At 28.6% G+C, this 26,830-nt stretch overlaps 1 protein-coding gene across 5 annotated transcripts in view; it reads right to left on the bottom strand.

Moving 5' to 3' along the window:
* LOC136975438 (nucleolysin TIAR-like) overlaps positions 1–26,830 on the bottom strand; it is a 303,606-nt gene that overhangs the window by 14,229 nt on the left and 262,547 nt on the right. For all 5 annotated transcript variants that reach the window (XM_067270493.1, XM_067270494.1, XM_067270497.1 and 2 more), the window contains 4 exons: positions 16,060–16,168; positions 13,104–13,199; positions 5,400–5,484; positions 741–867 (listed from right to left, as the gene is read on the bottom strand). In XM_067270493.1, coding sequence (XP_067126594.1) covers positions 741–867; positions 5,400–5,484; positions 13,104–13,199; positions 16,060–16,168 — 417 coding nt within the window. The remainder of the gene's footprint in view (positions 1–740; positions 868–5,399; positions 5,485–13,103; positions 13,200–16,059; positions 16,169–26,830) is intronic.

Below are 26,830 nucleotides of genomic sequence, written 5' to 3'. Positions count from 1 at the left end.
TAATCATAATGGAATTACAAGATAGTACTTAAAATTCCTATGATCACTAGACTTGTTCATTGAATAACCACAGATGGTATTGCATATAGCATATGTTCACTTAGATTGTATACATTGTAATTGTTTTCCTTTATTCTGTGCAACTTTTTAGCTTATTTACTTAAATTTGATCCTAACTATGCTTCTAGAGGTGATGAAAATGACAATGGTATCAAAATTAAACCAGTCCATATTTAATATATGCTTAAGTTTCTAACAGTCCATAGTACTTTAGAGATATGGGAGATTCATTTTTAATAGCCTGGAATGCCATATTGTGTTTTTATGCGACTTCAGTCAGTCTTTCAAGGCTTTGGAACCAAGAATGTTTGAAAATGAATTGTTCAATGAACTAATTTTATCATCTCCATATTGCCAAAGATTCCAAAATTTATTTATCATCTTATAAGTAAAGTAACATTTAAAATTTTATGACAGATAATGATAATCTAATGTAATATCAAATATCCAATTTAATTATCAGTTAACTAAAATAAATGCTTCTATAAATTTCTAATTAATTAGGAAAAATGAACACTTTGTTTTGTTAACATTAACTCTATGGATAATTTACTTATTTTAAATACAAATTATAATATAAATAAATATGAAAATATTAACAAGTTAAGTTTTTATAATTTTTTAATTATATTTATTTCAATTCAAATTATATTTTAAAATAAAATCATATTAATACTCACTTGCTGTTGTTGCTGATTATTAGGATCTCCAGCTTCTTTACCCCAAGAACATTTTACAACTTGACCCATAATTTCTGAATTATGAGTACCAACAATTGCATGAGTAGCTGCTTCTTTTGTAGCAAACCTAGTAATTTATTCATTTATTAGAACAATGTAACAAATTATATATTAACCTAACAAAATTATGAATAGAAAAATTTAATAATCATTAAAAAATATCATAAACTTAAGATATTTATAATATATTGATTATTCTCATCTTAATTCAAAAATAAAATTATTAATCATGAATATTTGTCAATACTTAGAATAATTTAAGCAAATTACATTTGTGAAACATTATTTTAGTATTTAACTACTGCCAATATTATTTGGTAAGTATAAAGTGATATTTTATCTATTGAATATTATGTATACATTATTAGTAGTTATAGTTTCAGTATTGCAATAATTGGAAAAAAAAATTTAAAGGGAATGTCAAGATTGGGCTCTCTATCTGTTTATTTTGTTTAAAAGGAAAATCCAATTTATTGATATTACTTCATTAAATGTTCCCAAGCTTTTCTTATGCCTTATGGGAACTGGAAAAACATTCCTGATCAAAGGAAAAGAATGTCCAGGGCTGGAGTAAATGGGTATCTATTAAAACCCAGTGTACTAATCATTAAAATCCTCTCTTTTTCAGCTAACTGTGATAATTAGTGGTTTTCAACTTCGGACCACCACATAACCGTTGGGTTTGACGGAAAGGCACTTATAAAAGGGAATGCATGAAAAAACCAAGAGTTTGGAGTCTAGGACAACTGAGGGAGAGGTCAAGCTGGAAACAAGAATGGTAATCGAAAGGACCTGTGGGACTTTTGTGGAGGAGAAAGGTCCTTGACTTCTTAAATGGTCAGAAGTCTTAAATGGTTCATAGTTTGTACTATATGTACAGCATTTGACTTGAAAATGGAATACTAATGAAAAAAACTTGCTTCATAAGGATTCATTTAAGTTTTTTAAATGAATCCTTTATAAAACACAAAATTTATTTGAAAGATATATTAATTTATGAAGTCATTTCCAATCATGTATATAGTTTCTAAAGTTGTTGATTATAAATACTTTGTTTGAAAAATAGGATAGCTGTTTTTGTAAGATTAGCCGATGGGAGAGAAAGAATGTTTCGGCAGTCGAGCGGTCAGACGGTCATGTGAGGGTGGATGACTCACTGAGACTGGTTACCATCGAAAACCGTTTAATAAAAATATAATGATCCTTACGAATCTTTCTTGTGTGAAGAGATTCACAATCCGAATCGCGGAGAATAAAGTTCAATAAAGTTCGAGAATTCTGTGTCTTCGTTGCTGGCAGTTCGATGTGTCGGTGAACAATCCGTATGCCCCGGGGCGTAGAACACGACTCAATGGCGATCCCTGGATGAACCGACGAATCGGGAGATTGCTAGGAAACACCACAGTTGATAATGCCTCCACAAAGTCCGAAAGGTCCGTATCCCAAATATTTCGTGAACACACACGGCAAGAGAGGAAACTCACGTATCCAAACAAGACCAACCAAGAACTCCTTTTTGTCCTTGAAACGATGGTTTTATAATCCTTCTCCCCCAAATCGCCTCTCCATTGGTCTCTCATTGTCACCTGGTGCCAATTCGAAACCCGATGGAGGGCGCGGGAGAGGTCATCGTCGTGACAGAACTTGATTCCTTTCGCGGTGCGCGTTTCTCGAATTCGCAGCTTTCATTGTTCTAATACAGAGAAAAAACTTTCATTAAACAATAGAAATCTCCAATTTCGTCCCCTCTAGTCGACCCCCGTTCGGGTCCTCACATTTTCTTTAAATTTATGCTAACAATTGAATTGAAGAGGAATAAAATGAATTCCAAGAGAACAAGTACAAATATTCATCTTTCATATATAAATTTACTGCTTTTCTAAAAAAAGTTATGATTTTCTTTTGATTCAAGTAACATGATCACTGACACAAAATAAATTCCTTTTGAGAGTTTATGAATAAGAATTAGCAAAATTAGACATGTATCTAAGAACATAATTACAAATACTCAATTATAAAAAATTCATAAGGCATTTAAAAAATTATATTTTCATGAATTCCTTTCCACAGTTTGAGATTCACTAATCTAGAATAAATTTAATCATTTTACTTTATCTTATATTAAGCTTCTGTTTTTAAACATTATTTCTTGCATTTTAATACTTTTATCATTAATCAATTTTGATAATTTTCTTCTTAAAATATATACAGGGAAATCCCAGTTATTGTGATAAATTCTGAGAGGAAAAACACTGCAACAACCAAGAAGAATAACATTGGAAATAGGAGATTGCTGCCAAGAAATTTCCGAAATTATGACTAAATATTAAATATGCTAGATATTTATGTATAGAACATTTCTTTATAGAAAGGAGGTAATAAATTAAACACAGCTTTTTGTATTAAAACTTTATTATTAAACAAAAAACATAAGTTATTTTTCAGAAAATAATGTAGGAGACTTTGAGCTCCAAAAAAAATTTTTTTTTAGATACATACTTGATAACAGCAAATGGTGTTTTCTGTTTCTTGACACACTTTCATTGAACTTTCAACATAAAGATCACAATCCATTAGTTTTTACTTAAAAGATTTGCAGACATGAAACATTTCATAAATTTTTTAACATGAATCTCTTTGTTGCTATTTTAATTTCATCATCTCCAATTTTATTCCGAGTTTGTTCTGCATCCAGATGAATAAATTTTTTTATGAATACGGTCATTATGATGGGGCTGGAGCAATACTTGAACATCTTCCTTATCTGTTTCTGCTACTTCTAAAATCCAAGTTCTGAAATTTCTTCTACAGTATCATTAATTTCAGAGTCAAGTCCTTGGAAATCATTTGAAGTTTTAGGGATAAATTTTCACCAAACCAGCACTTGTGTCAGTTAGTGTAACTTGTCTCCACACTTCCTTGATGCTTTCAAAAGCATTTTTTGATGAGGTTTACCCAAAATTCTATCAAAGGTTCTTCTTCTGATTATTTTTAATTGCCTGGATGAAAGTATTCACACATCTATCACACTCAAAATGTAAAATCTAAGTGGTATGCCAGTATCATAATAGCATGTTTTCAAGAGAAAGTTCAATACATTTGGTGGTTTCACAAAACAAAATCACCAAATATGATTCAGCAAAACTTCAGAAAATAGTACAGTTAAGAACCACCAGATGTGAATAACAATAAAGATTAGAATATAAAGCTTAGAGACTAGCAGTTGACTTAACAGAATTAAGCCTCCTTAAATTTTACATACTAACCTTTAATGCAACTGGACTAATTGCTTAGTCTAGTTGCTTTTTTGATTATCAAATGATAAAGCTGGATTAGTAATTTGGCTATTTTATATTTTGAACTTGGTTGTCTATATATACTTTTTTCAACTCATATGCTTTAGATTAAAGTGACCAGATCCTGAGAGGTAATAAGTGAGATTTTAGGCTTGGTACTTCAATGTGATATTAGAAGAGTCACAGGATTAATCCAAATAACCAATGAACGTTTTTACTTATCCATATACTAATATTTATAAAATAATGATCTACATCAATAGTGACAATGAACAGTTAATTACGACTCTGAGTTAGCTTTGTTTGCTTTATGGACAGCAAAAGAAAAACTACAAAAACATATATTTAAATTTTTAAAGGAAAAGTAAAACAATTTAAGTGCAACAAATTGAATAACTGTACTATTTCTGTTTTTTATTTAGTTCAGGTGAACTAAATAAAAAACATTATTTTTGATCTGTAAGACTAAATATCTGCATCCATATTTTCCAGTATAATAAGTCCTGTTAATATATAAAAAGTACTAGTATACAAATTAAATTTAAATCAATTAAGTCTTTTTTTTGTTTAGATTGAAAGAAATAACAGATAGAAGAAACTAATATGGTCACACAATATATATTTTTTATTTTTGATTATTATTATGAAACAATCCAAAAGTAAAATATTTTCAAACAATTTAAAAATTGGGACATTTTTCAGGACAGTTTTAAAATTAGGTCAGCATATTAAAAAATGGGATTATCCTGTCTAATTTGGAATGTCTGGTCACTTTACTTTAGATATTAAATTTTGTAGGCCTCAAAATCAATTAAGCAGATGTAATAATCACATTTATAAAATTAAATATATTTCAAAAACCTGTTCTATTTAATGAATTATTTTAAAAGATTTATCTATAAATTTTAAAAGATAAAATTAGATACATCATAGAATTTAAACTACTATGTTATTACTAGAAGTCATTTATGCACTTTGATTAATATTTTCATTATATAATATCTTTTTATTTTAGAAATTAAATAAATTAATTTTAAAAAATTCTATAAATTTATAACACAATTAATTTACTTCATGAGATATAAATCAAAATAAAAGTAAATTTTCTGTAAAAAATATTTCTTGAAATTTACTTCTGTTGATAATATCTATTTATGCAAATTATTAATTTCAAAAGATTTATTAAATAAATATTGAATCCAAGTCAGAAGTTTTATTTTTATTTATAAAATGTAGAAATAACAAATTTTGAAAATTTAAATATTCAGGTTACAAGTTACATTACAAGTTATTTTAAACATACCTTATAAATGCATATCCTTTATCCTTAAAAACACGAATTTCTTGAATCGGGCCGAAAGGTGTAAATGTTTTTTGCATTAATTCCTCTGCAATTATTTCTTTGATTAAAGCATATATAAAAATTGTTCAGTTATATTATTAAAAGTAATATTTTTATTAGTAACTTAAGCTTACACATTAATTATTAAGTTTGGCAATTAATTTTCAGAAGTAAATCCATTATATTCAATTGCTTAATGAACTCATTCCTTTCTGTAATTTCATTCAAAAATTAGCATTTGCATGAAATTACATTACATTTTACTTTATACTAATTAATCATTGCCACTGTACAAGCATAACAAAAGATAAACAAAATTTTATTATACATTGAATAAAGGCAGATCAATCACTCATAAGCATATGCATGCAGGGGTCTAATGGGTCCAAGAGGAACCTTTTTCTGCCATGTGGGATTATAATGAATTACAAAGCTGGGCTACGAATGATATTTTTATTTATTTAGCAATAAAAAGACAATATTTTTAATGTTGAATTTTGTTTTTTATTGTATAAAATGGAATGGCTATGATGCTATAAGTCATAGTACATTTCCTGCATACAGATGAGCATGATTCCATGTTCATGGAAAGTCATTGGAAACTGTATCAAAGGCAGACACCAGAGGGCTTTGGCAGCTTTCATCAACTTTAATTTTGTGGGAACCTTTGTGACCATGTACTTGATTCTTTCTCGTCTGCAACCTATTTCAGTAACTTTACAAGGACTATTCAATATATTGTGAAAGCATTTATTAATGTTTTGTTACTCTGCTTTACACAAATGTAAGCACACAAAGGAACATATACTTTTTGAATACTTGCAAATAAGAAACATTAAAAACATTTGATTATCATTGAGAGAGCTTGTAGATGATGAATAAGGGAAAGTATTCTAAATTGCAGTCACAGTGACTCAAAAACTCAATGTGGAACTAGCAAACCAAGAATTTATGCCAGGCAGAGGAACTGTGCAAATGTACCTGCAGAGACTCCAAATGAGTATTACAGAAAAAATTTGGTTATTCTATTCTAGATGACATTGTAAGGAGTCGATTCTGAACCATTTTATTTAGTTTGGGGATTATTTTTAGTTTGTTATTCTATTTATTTTGGGGCATTTTATTTCATTATGGATAGACTACAGCACCTCACCCAGGCAAAATTCTAAAACTAAAACTCACCTTAGTATGATGACTAGTGGCAGTAACAATTATTTCATCGAACCTGAAAACAACATCTCGGGAGACTTCTATAGGAAGTCAAACAAATGATCTCCTGCCCCAAATTGTCACCAAAGAAGAACAATGAAAAGTTATAAAAGATTAAATGTAAGGGCAATGACACAACTTAAAAAAAGATTAGTAGAATTAAATGAATGTTAGTCACTTAAGTATGTAAATAGGGTCAAGTGGGTGTAATCATGTATTGTCATCATAACCACACTATAAGAAGGAGGTGAAGCTCGAGATCAAACAAGGTAATGCTAAGGATTGAGCAAGATTAAAGCAAGGCTTTCAAGTTCTGTTGACAAGGTGAGAAGTTTCTTGGTAACAGTTAGGCAAAGTTAATTTGTATGACTTCCTTCTGAATTTCACATTTTTGCTTGTCAGTTTTGTGGAGATAATTTTAAGATAGTTGATAGTTATAATTTAATTTATAAGTCCCCAAGTGTCAGGAAAAGTTTCTTATATATATATATATATATTTATATTGGTTTTTTGGATTTGTTAAAATATCTTTTTATTATATTTTGAACTTTTACTAACTTTATTTTGTTACTGTACATATTCAGGTTTAGAAGAATAAGTAGATTTTTTTTATTACATATAGTATTTATTTTGGGTTTTTGATTCATTATTCAGGCAATAAGTAATGAAAAATTGTTAAAGTCCAGGTCTGGCACGAACCAAACCCTCATTTATGTAATGCACTGTTAGGAAACTATATGGGCTCTCGATAGAAATAGATGAGGTGTTACAACATAATCTCAGAATTGCAGTATAAATTTTTAGATAGCCTATCTAGTCTACATTTAATGTACAGTACTTTATGGCACTTTTTCAATAAAGACTGTAGCACATGACTCACTGAAATTAAGGTAATGCAATATATGAGTCATGCTTATACTGATACTATTTTTCTTACTGCATATTTTTACATATGTAAGGGCACTTAATGTCCTATAATCATAATCACTGCCATAATTTTTCTATATTGTTAGTTACTACACAGGTTGTCTAAAAAGAAACTGAACTTTTTCTCTAGAAATATAACTAGATGGGAGAACTACTATCAACAGTCAAATTCAAAATTTTGAATGTTATATTATCAAATAAAGCTATAAATAAACTCATTATTATTATATTATGAGGTGTTGTAAAATTATGTTAATGTTATATTATCAATTGTGAATAATAGCATTTGAATTGGTTCATAACAATCCTTTGTGTGGCATGAAATGTAAGTTATTTTGTGACTCTTGTCAGAAAATTGCAATGGAGCAACATGCCAACATTAAGTTCTGTGTAAAACTGAAGAAAACTTTTACTAAAACATTTAAGTTATTGAAACAAGCATATGGGATGATTGCTTATATCGAACACAAGTTTACGACTGGTTTAGATGATTCAAAGATGGCTGGGAGTCAATTGAAAATTATCCGAAGAGTGGTCATCAAAAAACGTTGAGTACAGACAGTAACATTGATAAAGTGCATTAAATATTAGGAAGGGATCTGAATGTAACCTGTAGAATATTGGCAGAAAAGTTGGGAGTGTCAAAGAACTCCATCTACAAAGTTTTATGTAAATCATTTGAACAAACAAGGTTTGTTCCTGAGGAACAAAAACAGGCATTCATTCATCATGCTCAGGACATTATCAAAATGGCTTGCTGTAATCCAATTTTTTCAAAAATATTTATTATTCATTCATTATATATTTATTAATGTAAATTAACAACTTACAAAGCCTGGCATCACAGTGCAAAACCAGGCACAAAATACAAGAAAGAATAAGATGAGATTATATTTATAAGCAGTGAAATCAATAGCTACATGGTAATACAAGAAATAAAAAAAGTAAAATAAGATATGTACAATATATACAACTAAAGGAAGGTGGTTATATAAAAGACAACAGTTAGCATAAATGCATAACAGTACCATAATAATAAATTACAATAAAAACAAATTATAAATGTGGCATAACAGAGAAGGTACAGCCAAAAAGATTTACACTAATTGATTAGAGTAACCCGAAAGTACTTGTCCATTAATTTAAGGAATAAATTGTAGGTGTCATTGTTGAGTAAGCTCTTTGCAATTACATGGCCAAAACTTGTTGTCACAAGTGATCAGATATGGTGCTACCAATACGACCCATTGATGAAATGTCAAAGTTCTATGTAGAAGTCATCAGATGAGTGTGCTGAAAAAACTTTGTTTCCAAAAATTCCAGGTCAAGACATGCTTGTCTGTTTTTTTTTTTATGATTTCAAGGGTATTGTGCACAAGGAATTTGTCCCAAGTGGCCATAATGTTACTGGAGAATATTATTTGGGTATTTTGGAATGTCGTTAAAACCAAATTTTATGTGTATGGCTAGAGTATCATGCTCAAGGAAGCTGAACACTGCTGCATGACAATGCACCCTTGCACAAGAGCACCACTATTCATCAATTTTTGGCTTAAAAAGATATTGTAACCCTAGACCATCCACCCTCTTCTCCTGATCTGGCTCCCCTTGACTATTTCCTATTCCCAAAACTTAAATTTCAATGAAAGGAAAACGTTACAAGGACATTCCTGAGATTGAGGCTTCTGTCCCAGCAGTACTGAATCAGGTGCCAAAATAGAAGCTGAAAAAGCTCATTACCCATACTGAACATTGTATTGTGGCAGAGAAATCTTATTTTGAATAAATAAACATATTTATAAAAATATTTCTTGTAGTTTTTTCTTCCTAGAGCAAAAGTTGGTTTCTTTTTTAGACAACCTGTGTATTTTATTTGCATATCAGGTTGTTCATTTATAACTTCTGAAATAAGAAATATCTTGGGAAAACACTTTCCGACTACATAGCAATGGCATGCCAATTGTTGTAGTTGCTGCCACAGGGAGGACAAATTATTCATAATGCAAGAGATAGCAAGTTCTTGCCATATCCTCATAAAGCATTCCCCAAGTTACATCCTAATCTTGGAAGTTATAAACAAACACTGTGTATACATTTTCTATTTTTAGTAAGGGACTATCCATAAATTACATCTGCAGTTTTTTGAAATTTTTACTCCCCTCTCCCCTCACCCCAGTTTGTCCAAGATTCTAAATCCTTCTTCCCTCTTTGGATGTCCAAGAAAATTCAATCTTCCTTAAAACCTTTATCACTTTATGAATGATAGATACCATAAACAGAAACAAAGCATGCAAGAAATTTTCAAATATATGTAATAAAAATGCATAAACTGCATAAAATTTAATGGAATAAAACAAACGTCCACTGAAGTTCAACCCCTACCCTTGTCTGACTTGTCATAACCTCCTCTCCCCTTTTAGTGTGGACGTCATTTATGGACAGCCAGTAATCTGATATTTTGCTATTATAAATAAAAATAATAGAAAGTTTTGTTTTCTTGGCATTAGAATCTTCCATCATGTCTACACAAGACTTGAAGATCATTCTGGTATTTGTTGGAAAGACTGATAATGAGTTATCAGCTGTGGACTCATTGACATACATGATGATGCCCTGCCTGTTCCTGAGTTTCTTGAAGAAGATATTTCACTGAAAAAACTGGATTAGCAAAAATGCAGATGAGGAGTTGCCATGCACATTGGCCAAATTGGTGAAAACATTCAATTGAAGATTTTTTTAAGATATGAAATGTTATTTTGTAACATATATAATGTAATGTTTCTTATTGCATTAGACCCCTCTGGAAATTTTCTGACAACATGCCTGATAAGATATCAGTTTCTGCCATTTGTGTGTTTTTGAGTGATTGGTAATAAAGAAATCAAAAACAAAATAACTTTCATAATATTCCTTAACAGCAAGGAAACCATTCATAGAAAATTTGTTCAAATAACAACTAATAAATAAATTTTATATTGTTTAAATTTAATAAATTGTAAATTTTATATTGTTTACTTAAGGGAATTCACAGAATAAAGCTTCACTTTAAAAAAAAAAAAAAAAAATGAAGTTACTATTATAAAATAATGTATGATTAATTCTGTAATGATGATGGAGAAAATTTTGTTAAAAGTGAGACTGAAGAAAATTAAACTATTCTTTTTACAGTTCAAACTGTTCCAATAAAACACAAAAGTAATAACTTCTCAAAATGATTATATTGAAGAATATTAAAATCTCTTATTTGATGTTTGTTTTTAAATTCATAAAATCCTAAAAATTAAGTGCCAAACATTAATTGTAAATTTATTTAAGTGTTAGTTAAAATATCTAATGTAACACAATATTAAAACTATATCACAAAGAAAATTAAAGATACAAAAATATAATAATAAAATAAGAAATTATTTTTTTATTTATTCACATAAATAGGCCCTACTTGATATGTGGGGAAAAAAGAAATATATACATTTTATAATTCTTTTTTCCCTACTTGTTAAAATATTATAATATATCTGTAATGAATATAATGATAAATATGATTTTGAGATACAAAATTACAATGCTAAATTTAAAGTATAATATTTTATGTTATAATTTTGAATTTTAATTTGTTAATTCATATTTTATTATGAATTAAAAATATTAAATATCTTATATAATGTAATATGATAAACATTTTATCATTTCTTTGTATAATTTCATTATGTAACAAATATATTTCAAATATAAATACAGGTACTTATTTCAATGTGCTATTTATAAATATTATGAAACCAAATAATAATAAACTACATTATAATAATATGTAGTTAAAATTTCATATAAAGATCACGTATGCTTTAAATAAAATACAATAAAATATTTTTTTCTGAAATATTGTCTAACTCACATTTTTGCTAAATTTTATTGCTTAATTAAAATTTCTGTAAATGATTTTTTATTTAAACTGTAAAATTATTTTTATTTACATCGTATTGTGAATATTCGAACCTGCCAGAATTAAATCGTTAATAATAAAATATTTTATTGCTTGGTTCCCACGGAGAAAATATAAATCAGAAGGAACAAGAGTCGAAAAACGCTGGTTGGTGAAACTGCAAAGTGTGACCAAGATGATAAAAGGGCGACGAGAGAGGACAGGGGGGCCGGTTACGTTCTGTCACTTTGACTGTGTGTGTGTGTGCAAAATCGAGGGGAACCGCCCGAAATCCACGGAATACGTTGACCTAGAGGACCGACCCGGATCACGAGGTATGACCCGAATTTATGTAAACTTTCCCTCCGCAGATCCGAAAAGAGGCGACCGTTGCATGCCTCTTCTGTAATTGTATCGTTAGCCTAAATAAATTGTTGTTGTTGTTGTTATCCGTTGTAATGTCCTTTATTTGAATGTCGTCACCGCCGCTCTACCGTCGAACCCATCCACTTCCTCCACTCGCGCAGAATGCGTAACGCGTAACACATCGGAACCGCCATCTTGACGTGGGCAGGTCTAACGGACCTGTGAGCCAAAAAAAGGAGGAATGAGACTCCGTCCACCTCCCGGCACCCACAGTATTATACAGATAAAATTTTATATTGAATGTGAATTTCATATTATAATTTTTTTTTAGTACTGAATATTTGAAATTCAGTATGTGATAAACATTTTTTAAATTTCATTTTCTGCAAAATAAAAAAATTAGAGTATTCTTTCTAACAGAATCAAAATTATAAACAAGAAAATTTTTGAGGAATAACACTTTTATTTGCAATGTAATGTAATTTCCTTTTATTACAAAAATTAACCCTCCTTTCATATTCCCTTCAGCTTTATTTGAATAGAAAAGACTAAAATAGATTTAAAAAGGCAAGATCAGTTTAGTAATTTTCTCGTTTGAAGATATAACCAAAATTGGTTCTAACAGAAAGACAAGTTAAAAGCGTAATAATTCAGTTAGAAAAACCAATTGACACATCAATCATATTAAAAATTTGAATAATACAGAACAACATTCCAAATTTTTTAATTAGAAAAAATAATAATTAAATGTCAATGGTGCATCAATAAAGTATTTTGAAAAATATAAAAATAAATGGTCAAATTAAGTATTTAAGTGTATTTTTAATATATTGCATATAAAATATTTTCAGTTTATCATAATTATATTTTCTTCCTGAGTAGGAATAAATTACACAATGTACATTTAAAATTCAAATTTTAGAAACTTTACTACAAGCCATTTTCATAACATTGAACAATAACTGAACCGTTATTATCATTAATGTTTTCCTTTTTTATGAATGACTAAAATCTAAATTCATAGTTCAATAAATATAAAAGAAACAGGAAAAATTAGTGTTCAAGAAATACGATGTAAATAAAAAGTTTCAAATTCAAAAAATTTTTAAATTAAATTTTCTCATTTTTTAAAATTTAATATAACAATTTTCTTCTTATACGATTAGTATTTGCTCAAGTAGTATTTCAAATCAATTAAATTTTTAAAATATAATAAATTAATATATAAATGAATTAGAAGATACCTGTTAAGCCTTGAGTAATGCCACCACAATATACTGTACAATTTGTTGGACTTGACTGATTATACACTTCATCAAATGTCAGTGGTTTAGCATTTGCTGCAAATTAGTAAAAAAAAAAAAAAACAATATTGAAAATGAATAAATCTAAAAATTTTACTTCTATAAAATTATATTTTTAAAACATATCATTTTATAAATTCTATAATGATAATCTTATTTGATACATTTAAAATTTAAAAAGAAAAATTTCCAACTACAGAAAATAATCCTATTTTATTTTGAGAATATTTACTTAATTTTTTTATCAATTATTTGTTAAATGTTCACTTCAATTTATTATTATTATCATTATAGTTTATTATAGTTAATTTTTCCTTAAAAATCTTCATTAATGTATTCATAATATGAATTAATTTTAGAGTAAAAAATTTTTTTGCAACTTATTTTCTTGAATTAGTATTGTAATCCTGATAACTAAATACATGTATTTCTATTCTGTTTCTCATTTTATATATAGTTTTACTTTACTTATTTTGTTCATTAATTTTATACCATTTTAAATAATATGCAATAAAATTACTTTATTTTTAATTCTATCATATTAACACTTATCGTGCTATAAACATAATATTACGTTTTCCGCATTCCTTTGAAAAAAACGAAAAACGTATTATTACGTTTCTCGATATATCCTGTAATTTCTAGCTTTAAAACACAACAATATGTTTTCAACAATAAAAATACAATTTCTTTGTGTGTGTTAAAAAATAGTGGGCACTATTTATTCAGAAATTTGAAACATAAGTGATTTCATCCAACCACGATCATCATTTGATTCGAAGTTTCCTTGCCATATTTTGCAAGTGAATATCGAGTCATTTTATTTTTTTATATATGAGTTAAGTTTAGATATGGTGCATTAATGTACTAACTAATAATTATTTGAATTCATTAATAAAAAATGAACAAATATAGTGCTGTTTATATTGATTTATCTGACCGAAATGTCGCAATTATGATTTAGGCCTAACTGAGATCAAAAAAATACAAATAAGCCACAATTTTGTTATTATTTTAAACCTGTAGAGTTTATATATTACATAATTTATATACTTTTTAGATATTATCAATGCAAAAGTCGAATTCCTATATTTCTGATAGTGCTAATGCCATCTTATGTACATTTGCCAAACCGAGTCAATTATGAAAAACAGCTACAGTCAGAAAAAAGTCTACTAATAACATTGATACAGTACATCATTATTATGAATAAATTCATTGATGTACTATGTATTTTATGCATAAAAATGCTAATTTTAAAGCTATATTGCAGTTTTTAATTTTTTTTTCATTGTATCTCTATCTCTAAAACAGGTCCAAATAACATTAAAGCATAATACATAAAAATAAAGCCTACACACATCAAAATTGAGTATTGTACAGATAAATGTTTCCAATATTGAAAACGGTTTATACTTTTTACCTAGCTTTAGACAATTGTTTTTTATTTTCACTAGAAAATACTGTAAAATCGCTTAAATCAGTCAGCACTGGGTAAGGAACTAGGTCAACTGGACCAGTATGATAAGTGGTAAATTCAAATGGAAAACATTAAATTAAATGTTGGGAATTAAAAAACTAATTTCTGTTGATTGCAGCTTGGAACAATCCAGCAACAGCAAATATACACTTTGATACATTTTAGCCTCTTTGCATAAAATATTTTCAATCTGTAATCATATTTGACTCAAAAACACTTTAGCATAAAATAAAATAGAATTAAGAAATACATTCTTAAATCTGTTTTATTTTATGCTATTCCTTATTCTTATATTTATTGATAAAAACAAAAAAAAAACCAATTTTGCATGGCATTCTGATTTATTGCTGGTCTCAAATTTTTCAATTTATAAGTATTGACCTTCCAAAGTTCTACATATAATTTTAATTATAAACAAAATAGCTACAATTGGTACAAATTACACTATTAAACAATGATAACATTAACAATCAATACATGATTGGAAGAATTTACAATGCTTTTTAGGGAATAATACATCAAGGAATAACCATATGCAGATATAAGCTTTAAATAATTCATTAATGAATGAGAAATGCATTGAATAAAGAGACCAATAGTTAAGTATTGCACCATTATATCATTTTATTAGGAAAAACTCATTCATATTTTTCTGCATTCATTGATTTATTTTTTTTTATACTTATTATCGCCCATCCATGAAAACACACATCCTTGTATAACAAGCCTACATATAACAAGATTCTAATGTATTTTAAATAAAATGAAAGTGACATCATATTTGGTTTTATCTTACTGGCAAAATGGTAAATAATATGGTTTTTGTGATAAAAAAAATATTGCACAAATATAATTTTTATTTTAATTATCTATATTTTATAAAACTAATAATATTGCTTTTTAATGTTTTTCATGATATTTCATTGGTACTGATATATCTACAGTTCTTAAGAAAAAGAATGGAATTAATTTTCATTAGTCTACATAGAAAGAAAAATTATGCTTTAACTGTTATAATGTTTTTGAAATTTCTGTTATATTTGCAAAAATTTTAAAACTAAAAAAAATAAAACATATCATATGATATCTTTTGACACAATGTTTGAATTTGCAAAGTATTTATTTTGTTCTATTTTATTCAATCTCATTCTATACAGAGTAATACAGATTCAAGATCTACCCCCTGAACTCCATTCTTATTCTGGAAATAGTATAATATTCAAGAGAAGAAACTAATCAGTCATCATATATAACCTTGAAAATTGTTTCATTGAAACAAATTAAAATCATTCTATGTACTTATAATAATATACTTATATTTTTCATATTATTTGTGTATGAAAATTATTCATATTAATTAAAAATCAAACTACTTATATAACAGTTTATATATATATATATATATAAAAACCTTACTTTCATTTTGGGATCGACTAGCTGGAGGTTTTCTTGTAGCCCAATTGGTTCTTATAGCACGACTTCCTAGCCACTGACCATTCATCGTGGCTATTGCATTTTCAGCGTCCTGCAAGAAGTTTTATTAGACTTTATATATTTTACACACATGCCAAAATATAAAATAAAATAAATGATAACATATTTAATATATGTGTCTGATGAATTTTTCTTTTTATCAATGTTCATCATGCAACTAATTATGCTGACATTTATGCTGCTGCATTAATGTCAACAGCAAAACTTTTGATTTCCATATTTGACAATAAAACAAGAAAACATATTATAATAAATATAATTATGTAATTAAAATTAAAATTAATTAAATATGAAATTTAATCTTTTACTTATTTATATTTTTAATTTTAATACAATACAAAACTATATATCATATTTGGAACTAAACTACAGCATTAAGATATATTTCTACCAAATGACATTTACTGTAATATTAAAATTCATTTCATTTCATGATTTTTTCCATACTTAAACATGAATTACAGATCAAAACTTAATTATTATTTATTAAAAATTAAAACAGAAATGAACCTAATTTTCAGAATTCAAAAGTAAAATTAACACAAAGAATTACAATATTTAACTTGTATTAACTTAGTTATTAACTTAGATTATTATCTTAATAAATTTAAATACAGTGGTTGCTGCTTATTATCACTGGCTGATGTTATCACCACTTAATGTAATGAAAATCTGTTTTCCCAAACCAGTTCTAGTTCTATATTTTCTATGTAAAATCTTGTCAGTTATTTTGCTCAACTCTTATTGTTGTCAGATTAAACTAGAACATTTATGATATGTATAACCAACAAATTTTGAAAAGTTATCTTAAAATAATCCTAAACATTAGTTATTACTTTTCTAGAAGTATTATTTAATAATTATCTTTGTATTTTTTAAATATGGAATTGATTATAGATTTATTAAAAAGTGTTCTATGCCAGTTCGTGTATCAGCAGTTGAGAACTGTGTTCTACAACAGTTCTCAACTGCTGATACACGTCCTGAATAAGATATTTTTAGAACATTGAAAACTTTAAATATTGGAATTGCTGAAGTTACCAGAAGGGAGATGGAAAGGGAGAAATTTCAAAATCAAGTTAAGACAATAAGGGATGAGGGATGGTATGTGGGAGTGATAGACATCACTGAGGCAAAGCATTTTTACAGATGTAATCTGTTTATTTGGCAAAACTGAAATCTTACAATTTCATACAAAGGACGTTTTTTACTTAAACTATGATCTAAGAATTTGATTCTTTTTCCATAAAGTCCCTTGATTAGTCAGTGTCATTATCAAGCAAAAAGATGGGATGGGCAATGGCTGGTCCAAGGATGGATGACAATGCTTGCAGTTGTCATCCATCCTTTCAGCAAAGACAGATATGACAGCATTTCAATGATAGAGACAATAATAGCAGGACACAAACACAGAAAAAAGGAAAACACTTTAGGATGTGAAGTTGGGAGAGGCAAATCTAACTTTGTCCTTGAAATTAAGGGTTTTTAAAGGTTATTATCCCTAAATTTTGCCTCTGACTGGTCTCTACTCCTTCCCATTGTCTCTCTATTGGTTCTTTTATTCTTTCCAAGTGAAAGTAGACCAGATCAAGCCACAGGAAAGGTCAATCTTCAGTATTTACCTGACACTGACCTTCTCCAATCAAAAGATGTTAAGTGAACTTTTGCTTGTGTTTTAAGCAACAATGTTCTATCTCGTGCCATTCAGGAATTTTAACAATTATAACACATTTTTCCCCATGTAAAAAATGTCCCGTTTCCCTACTTCTCCAAATTTTATCTGTGTATCAAAATCAAGGTTCAAATCCTATGGTATGACACTGATAAATATTCTAACATGCATTCTTGAGTCTCACTCAGGACTTATGTTATTTACATTTGTGTGAGATTGAGGACCTGACTTTTCTTTAATTTAAGGAAAATTTAACCAACCAATTTCTCTCTTGCAATCATTAAAAAAAAAACATCATACAAAAAAGGATTGAATGTCACCCTTCTCATCAACAAATGCAAAGAAATTATAACAATCTATTGTTAATAGAGTGGAATGTATGCCTTTGAATAAGTAAACAGGATGAATCTAACATTTCACGAACCAAATAATATACTTATTTGCCCCCACTCAACTAATAGCCCTCTTCTTTTTTTTTGAACGCTATGAACCAAATAGATTGGAATAATTGCGTGTTAGGACATGTTTAATTCTATCCTAACTGGTGTCAGATCCTGACGGGAGACAGATATCTCTTGATTTCCTTGTCTCTGATAATCTGCAAAAGCCATCCAGTGACAAAATGAGTGAATCTTACTGACCCATCGCCGAATAAGTGGTCTATAGGGAACCCTCTTGGCCCCCAGTTTCTCACATTTGCATTGCTTCTATTTTATATATTTTCTTCTCTAAAATAAGATGTTTTTATCATTTTTAGAGAAGTGTTCAGACCCTATCTGGGTCCTCATTACCAATGTAATACTGTATATATTTTTATTTACTAAATAACACCTTAAATTGATTCCATTTAATTTTATGATCACAGCTTGATGTGCTATTCTATTGATACTGTAGAACAGAGGAAAACTTTGTGTTGCTGCAATCGATATTCATTATATAAAACTAGCTGTGAACTATTATTAGAGAAAAATGAATCACTATATAAAGTAAATTTATAGTTAACATTTGTACCAGTTGCTACAGATTTTACTGTATTAAACTGTATATACAGTATAAGCCAGTGTTTTCAACTGCCAGTCTACAAAAAAATTTTACCAATAGACAGAAAAATATTTGACCCTACTGATCGATGGTACAGTTTATTACAGACAACATTTAAACAGTAATCAAGAGTTACTGTTTGTACTTTGTTACTTACAGTAACTCTAGATATAAGCATAATTTATAGTTGTATACAATTACTGGTCTACATAAAATTGTCCATAATTTTACTGGTCTCTGATGAGAAAAAGGTTCAAAAACACTGGTATAAGCAAGTATTTGTGCTTTCCTTCCTTCATAATTTAATATTTAAAAAAATCCTATTAAATTGTTTTCAATTTAATAAAAATATGTGTTATGAAATTGTCAATAGCAAATACTGTAGCAATTAATCAAAAATTTTCTGAGATTGATCCATTGATTGCAATTGACTGTTTGACTCCCCTATTATAAAGTAAACACATACTCTTGTAAACGGGTTGCCCTGCAAAATGGCACTTACAGAATATTGTCATCAGCTGCTTATTATTAAAAGTCTTGAACCAATGTGATCACAATAAGTGGCAACCACTGTATATAAAAATAACTTCCACTTAAATTGTAGAAACATAAAGCAGGCAATATTTATAAGTAATAATATTTTTTAAGAATAGTATTTTATCATCTGATGTGAATTGAAAAGCAAAAATATAAAAGACAACATGAAAATCTGAGATGCACTTGAACATTGTTAAAAAAATTACCGTGGAATTGTATCATAATAGTTTTTAATGCTCTCCATTTGTTAGACACAGCTATTTAAATATATATAAAATTTTCATTTTAAGGGTTTATCAGTTGAGAACTGCTTTTCTATGACTTACTCCAGAGCAAGATATTTTTAAAACATTGAAAACTTTAAATAAATAAATAATGTTGGAAATACCATTTTAATACTGTATTTATTTGTATTTATTAAATAACACTTTAAATTGTTTTCATATTTTGAGAGTTCAAAAACTATTATTTAATATACAAACATGCTGCAAGTTATACTAGATGAACATTTTTGAGTGAGATTCTTTTCAAGTAAAATAATTTATATTAGAAAACTATAAAACCATCTATTACTACTAAACCAATCAAAAGTCCTTTCCTTCTGCTTTACAAATGTAATGTTTAAAACAAAATTAAATTAAATTACTTAACATTAAAAGATTTATTTTCATTAACATCAACATTATCAAAATTATCAGTAAATGGTGACAAACATATATCTTTAATGCCAAATTATGTTTATCATTAACTGATTTAATAGTCAATTAGTAACATAATATATTTTGGAAATGATTAATGTTAGTATCAATAGTAGTTAAGTTAGTATTGAATTAACTTGAGATTTTTTTCATTAATGTCATTTTGTATTATAAATGTGTTTTATGTGTATGAGTTTAAGGATAATATTTCTCAAATCAATTTAATGTTACTGTTAAAAAAGATGTGTTAAAATAACATTAGCTATATAATTCTAAAATAATTATTTTCCATCTATTTAAAAGATATGGTTTTATTCACATGAAATTTATTTATATATTCTAATGCACTGTTTCAATATCCTTCTACTACAGTTCACCCTATTGGAATAACAGAGCCAATTTAAAAAAGGAACATATTTTTATATGATTTTTCTAAGTTAAAGTCAATGGAAAAATTATCACGAAGCAAAACAAGCAACTACTTGGAAACCCAACTTTATTTTTAAAAAATTTTATTGTTGAACATAGATCAAATTTTTGTTGGAAAGCATTGTGCAACTATTTTTAACATTACCAATAACAAAAAGCCCATCAGCACACTGAGGCATGAAAAAATGATTTGAATACAATATTAAAGCAAGAGAAACTGTCAGATTTAAGCTTTATGTTTATACAGAATGATAAACTGTAGAAATTGTCTTTTAATAATGTGATTAGGTAGTTTGTAGCTGAGAAGAATTAGAAGTTGTAATATAAATGATAAACTATATATATTAATGATAAATGAGTTTTAATTCTCTCTTCAATTTCTTCCTTTCTTCTGACTTTCCCTTTTTTTTTGTTGCAAGGAGCCTCAAAAAATTTAAATTGCTTGGGATTTTTTTGAAGGTAAATTTAACACTAGTTAAAGTAAAACAATATATATTTAAATTAATACAATATTTTTAAAACATGTGAAAATGTTTCTAGGAATGAAGAAATATCAATAGAAGATGAAATTTCTTTTATGATAAAGAATAAAATGATATAGAACGTTTTACAATACAGTTGATAACTATTTTTTAAAAATAATTTTTAAATATTTATGATATTTTACTAAAATTGTAAAAATATTTTTCTCATTTCCTCAGTCAGTCATTATTTACTACACAAAAGCATTCACAATCTCCAAGATTACATATTTCATTTACAAATTTGTACTTTATTGTGAACTCTATACTACAAGATATAGTTAATTAGTATAAGGGAACTTTTCACAAAAAACACCTTCCTTATTTACTCCAGCAACATTTATTCTCAATTACAAACATTTTCGATTAGATTTACGGTTTTTCTTCAAGTAAAATGCCATTTCATTGATCAAACAAGATATTGGTAAAAAGAAAGAGCATGACTTCAGCTGGAGGAAGAACCAAGAATCAAAAGAAGAGTAACAGAATTGGAAGTGTAGCAGCACTTGGAAAAGGAATAAGAGAAAACAATAAAAGTACAAAAGAAATTCACTGTAAAAGGGTTAAGTGAGGAGTGCTTGTATAAGACATTTATTTTTTTAAAATGTGTTTAAAAACATCACTCTGATTTAATACCACAATTGGATTGAGAAGGCCTAGGCAATTGTAGTTATTGAAACTTGATAAAACCAAAATGTCCAAATTCTCACACCGTGGTTCCTAGATGATCCTAACTAATAGACTATCCTAAGCTGGATTTCTAAATAGATACAACAGGACCATGCCTAGAGTGACAGAGTTTGAGAAATGGCAAAATCAGTGAGCATAGTACAAGAATTTAACAAAAAAGTAAATAACTCTAAATATTGCAATATTTATAGGTAATAATTAAGTTGTCTACATAAATAAAGATAATGATTTCAATAATCTAATTACATCTTTGGAAATAACTTTGGCCACTTATAATACAAACATATGCCAATATACTTGATGAACTGTCACAAACAAAACCTTTTTTACCAGTATTGAACTAAACAAAACTTCCAAATGTTTTCGGCCTTCACCAAGGCCTGCTTTAGGTGCTGAACTAAACAGGCTTCCTACTTGGACTATTAGAATGATGCTGTTTGATTTTAAACATTGTATATATCACATTTCACCCTTCTGCCTGGCTCCATTCAAGTTCCTCAAACAGGTATCTCCATGCATGTGTGATAGTCTCACCATCTTTAAAGTTAATATAGTCAGAAGCTCAGTCAGAGCCAGGCAGAAGGGTAAAATGTGATAATATACAATGTTTAAAATCAAACAGCATCATTCTAATAGTCCAAGTAGGAAGCCTGTTTAGTTCAGCACCTAAAGCAGGCCTTGGTGAAGGCCGAAAACATGTGGAAGTTTTGTTTAGTTCAATACTGGTAAAAAAGGTTTTGTTTGTGACACTTCATTTCTCACTCCAGTATTTCTGATTAGAAGACTGTTATTTAATATACTTGATGTAATTTTTAATTAAAAACAAGATGTACCATGCACATTAAACTTACTGTTTAGTAAAATGTAAAAATTTCATATTTAAAAGTGTACTAAATTCACTATGCTTTCATATAATATTTTATATTTAAAATTCAAGTTAGTGTCAGAAACATTTATGCTTGTGTAAAAGAAGTTTGTATGCCTGTGCCTTCAGTATCAAAAGGATTAAATCTAGCCCTGATAAATTTATCTATTTGTCATTTGTCTTTATAAACAAATTTTAAATTAATACAGTAATTAAAACAAGTTTACTTCAAAATCTGTTGAAATAAGCATGATAAAGGTTATATAATGTATTATTGTTCTATTTTGGAGTGACATAAATGAAGCACATTGTCATTGTTAGTCTCACTGTATCATTTGAATAACAAATAAAACTTTGTTATAAACAGAATTTAAATTCTGTTGCAATTCAAATTTTGTATTCTGTGTTCTAATTGGAATCAGTTACTTGATGAAGACAATAATGCATTGTTAAAAGTACTAATACATTTTATTGCCAATAAATATATTTTATGTAAAGATTATTTGTGTAATTCTTATTCTATTTTATTACATCACATAAATAACAAATATAAATATTTTAAATATTTATATTTGTTATTTATTAAAATATTTATATATGAAAAACTAGCAACATATAATATTAATATGTTGCTAGTTTTTCATAAATAATGGGTATGACTTATTTGATGGGAAATATGGTTATGTAATATATATATTATACAAGTTGAAAGGTTCAATGCAGGCATAGGGGCATACTAAATTACAAATAAAAAAATAATAATATACTAAGTATTATACTGTAAAAATATAAAATAATTTATATTGTTAATTTAAATAATAGCTAGGGGTCCCCTAGTGGCCATTTTTGGCATACCATGACAGAAAGAAAGAAAGAGACTGCCCATTTTTTCAGCATTATATAGTAGATTATATTATAACAAGATTAAAAAACTTATGTCTATTAATAATAAATTCTGATAATTAGCTAATAAAGTAAATTATAAGCAAATCTACTATCACATTTAATGTATAAAGAATCTGAATCTTTACCATGTATATGCTTATTCAAGTTCTACTACTAAGAAATTTCTAAATAGCAGAATTTGAATAAGCATACACATGGTAACAAGTATATTAATTATAAGAAGCAAACATGTTCAATATGCATGATATATAAGGGCTACTCTGAAAGTTTTGCAATACAAGAAAACCAACCATGATGAATTAAAGTGTTCATTTTTTTGATAAATTTTATACAACACATTATGCATAAACAAGTTTCATCAATCTCCTATAATTTAAGTGAGATAGACCCCCTTTCTAATAATAACAATAAAACTTTCTAGAGAGAAGCATTTTGTCCAATGATTTATTAAGATTTTTGTGTTGGACTGAATGACAAAGACTGTTACGAATGACTGAAGTTGGCTTTTGCCCCGTCCTTTACTATTCAGGTGGTAGAAAAAATTTTAGGACGGTTGTACTTCCTTCCACGATGAACCATGTAAAGGGGACTAAGAACAGCAGTTACTCCTGAAAGTGTAAATGCTGTTCAACATATGATTGCAGAAGACCAAAGGTGTACCTATAAAATGATACAGAAGAGAATACAGATTAGAGCATAAGGAATTATGGTTAAAAAAAGTAGTGCCACATCAGTTAACAGATTTCCAAAAATTAGAGCATGTCAGAATTTTTAAGAAAACTCTGGAGATGTTGAACCAAGGTAGACACCAGATTATTTCCAAGGTTATCACAGGTGATATCATTTTATGACTATTCCACATGTCAAGAAAGCCATGGATGGAATCATAAAGATGATCCAATTCCAACAACTATGAAAAGGCAGAGAGCAAATAAAAAAAGTGTTGTTTGCAGTAAAAACACCATTTTTGAGATTAAGGAAAGACTGGCAGATGACAGTGGAAATTTATAGGTCTACAATTTTTCAAATTGCAGCCCAATCAAATTATATCACTAGACCATGTGTAATAGCCAGTGAGAAAGCAAGAACTCATATTTTGCATGTTTGGCAACCATTTTGTTGATGCTTCTATAGTCATGGATCTGTGCAAGCAAACTCAGCATGCAGTCATACAGTTTTTATTGAAGGAAGGTGCCCAACCTGTGGGTATTCTTCAATGTATTTGAGCCATAAGTGATGTTGGCATGTAGTTCTGGGTTTAAGTGGTGTGAGAAGTTTTGTAAAGACCATAAAAGTAAAATAGGTCAACCACAATTAGGACAGAGCTCACCGCCACATAGGAAAACATTGTCTAATTGACTGATGCTAGTCAAAACTGGTACATAAAAATCACATCAATATCAACTCAATCATTCATCAACATCTGAACTATGAAAGGTGTACCGTTCACTGCATAAATGTTTGCACCTAATTCTAAGCAATTAGCATGAGCAGAAGTTGAGCACATATAGCCAAGGTCTGTTCTACCTGTTATCAAAGCAGTTTGAAATGAACTACAGTAGAGAGTAGTTAATCCGAATCAATTGGGGACTGGGGTTGTTCAGATAACTGATTTTTCGGATAACCGATTATGTACGAAAAAATATATTAACCTGTCCGATGTTCAAATTTTTCTCCGTCGCGTGTTGCTTAGTGTTGAATTTTCGTCAATTTTAAGCCTAACAAAAATTTTTATAATAATAATCGAGGTTATTGTATTGTTAAAAATTATTTCTTTATTTTGTACAAACAAAATAAATATATTGAAGAATATAATGACATAATGATTATATTGAAGAATATAAAAAACATGAAAATTATACTTTAGAAGTAAATCCAGTATCAAAAACGTTCGATTTGGCACGACACAGTCGGACTGAAAATCGTTCGGATAACCAGCGATTCGGATTACCGGGGTTCGGATTAACGACTCTCTACTGTATTTTGATCTGTGACATGCCAGGTAAGGAAAATGATCAAGAGCGACATCTTTTGGTACTTTAAACCAAACAATATTAATTGCTGCTTGCTATTATAGCCTGGCATGTGTCACTTAACAAGACGATGCACATGGATAGAATTTTTTATTGTAAGATTGTGAAATTATGGCCATCACATATCGAAAAATCACAATTTTATCTTTTATTTATGTAATTTTTCTTATTTCTCAGATTAGCTATGTTTAGTTTTTTGAAATTTGATTGGATAAAGTGAAGAAATAAACATATCAAAAGTTGCTTCCCTATAAATCATCTCAAGTTTCACAGATTGACATCAGCTTTATTTGTAATTGCAGAGCAAATTGGGGTAAAAAGGTTGGTGTCAAGGTAAGGATAGTAAAACTTTATTACTTTTCTGGGAGGCTGTGAAATGAAAACAAACAGTCACACTCAATTGTAAAGTAAACAAACCGCAAAGTGTTTTATTACACTCTAAACAAAAGCTTTCTGGTTTTAAAAGGATCAGATGATAATGTTATTGCATTTGGAAGAATGTTGATTTTCATATTTAACAGTTAGTTTGGTCATATGTGATTAATTTTTTTTATGTGATGTAGTCACATAGTTAACAAATTCAAATCTCTTCATTCAAAAATTAATATGTACAGGGTGCGGCACCAAAATCCGGACAAAATTCAATTTCAAATTCCTGCCATTCTGTACCACCGGTAGATGTCGTGTTTGGCGTTCAAATAGCTTGACATGTGTATTAAACCATTTTAACCGCGAAACAGTCACCATGTTGAAACAAAGTGCTGAGTATAACCGAAGAGCCGCGATTATCGAAAGTATTCGCGCTGGGCACTCGGCGACAGAAATTATTCGATTCTTCGGATACCCGAGATTGACTGTTTATGATGTCGTTGCAAAATACAATCAGTCGGAGAAGTCAAATGAAGGTTTTGCAACACCGGCAAGGAAAATTCACTCGAAGGAGCGCATTGTCAGAACACCTAAAATCATTCAATGGGCTCAGGAGCTGATTTTTGAGGATCCAGGTCAGTCGATCCGAAAATTGTCGTTGGTTGTTGGTGTGAGAGAGAAAACTATGCGTAGAATCGTTGAGGAGGACCTCCGCTACAAGTCTTACACAATTAAAGTGAGACAGATGCTTTCTGAAGCTGCCAGGACAAAGCGAGTTGAACGCTGTAACCTGCTTTTGTGTTCCTTAAAAAACAATGCTGCCGGACGACTCAGATTTTTTCTGACGAGAAAATTTTTACTGTTGATGCGAAAATCAATCGAAGAAATGACCGATGGCTTGCCATGACCCAGAAGATGTCCCCGTTATTGCA

This window comes from Centruroides vittatus, unplaced genomic scaffold (genome assembly GCF_030686945.1).
Source record: "Centruroides vittatus isolate TY-2023 unplaced genomic scaffold, ASM3068694v2 contig_371, whole genome shotgun sequence".
Classification (NCBI taxonomy): domain Eukaryota; kingdom Metazoa; phylum Arthropoda; class Arachnida; order Scorpiones; family Buthidae; genus Centruroides; species Centruroides vittatus.
Note: the sequence above shows the minus strand (reverse complement) of the source record. Positions and strands in the feature narration are given on the sequence as shown.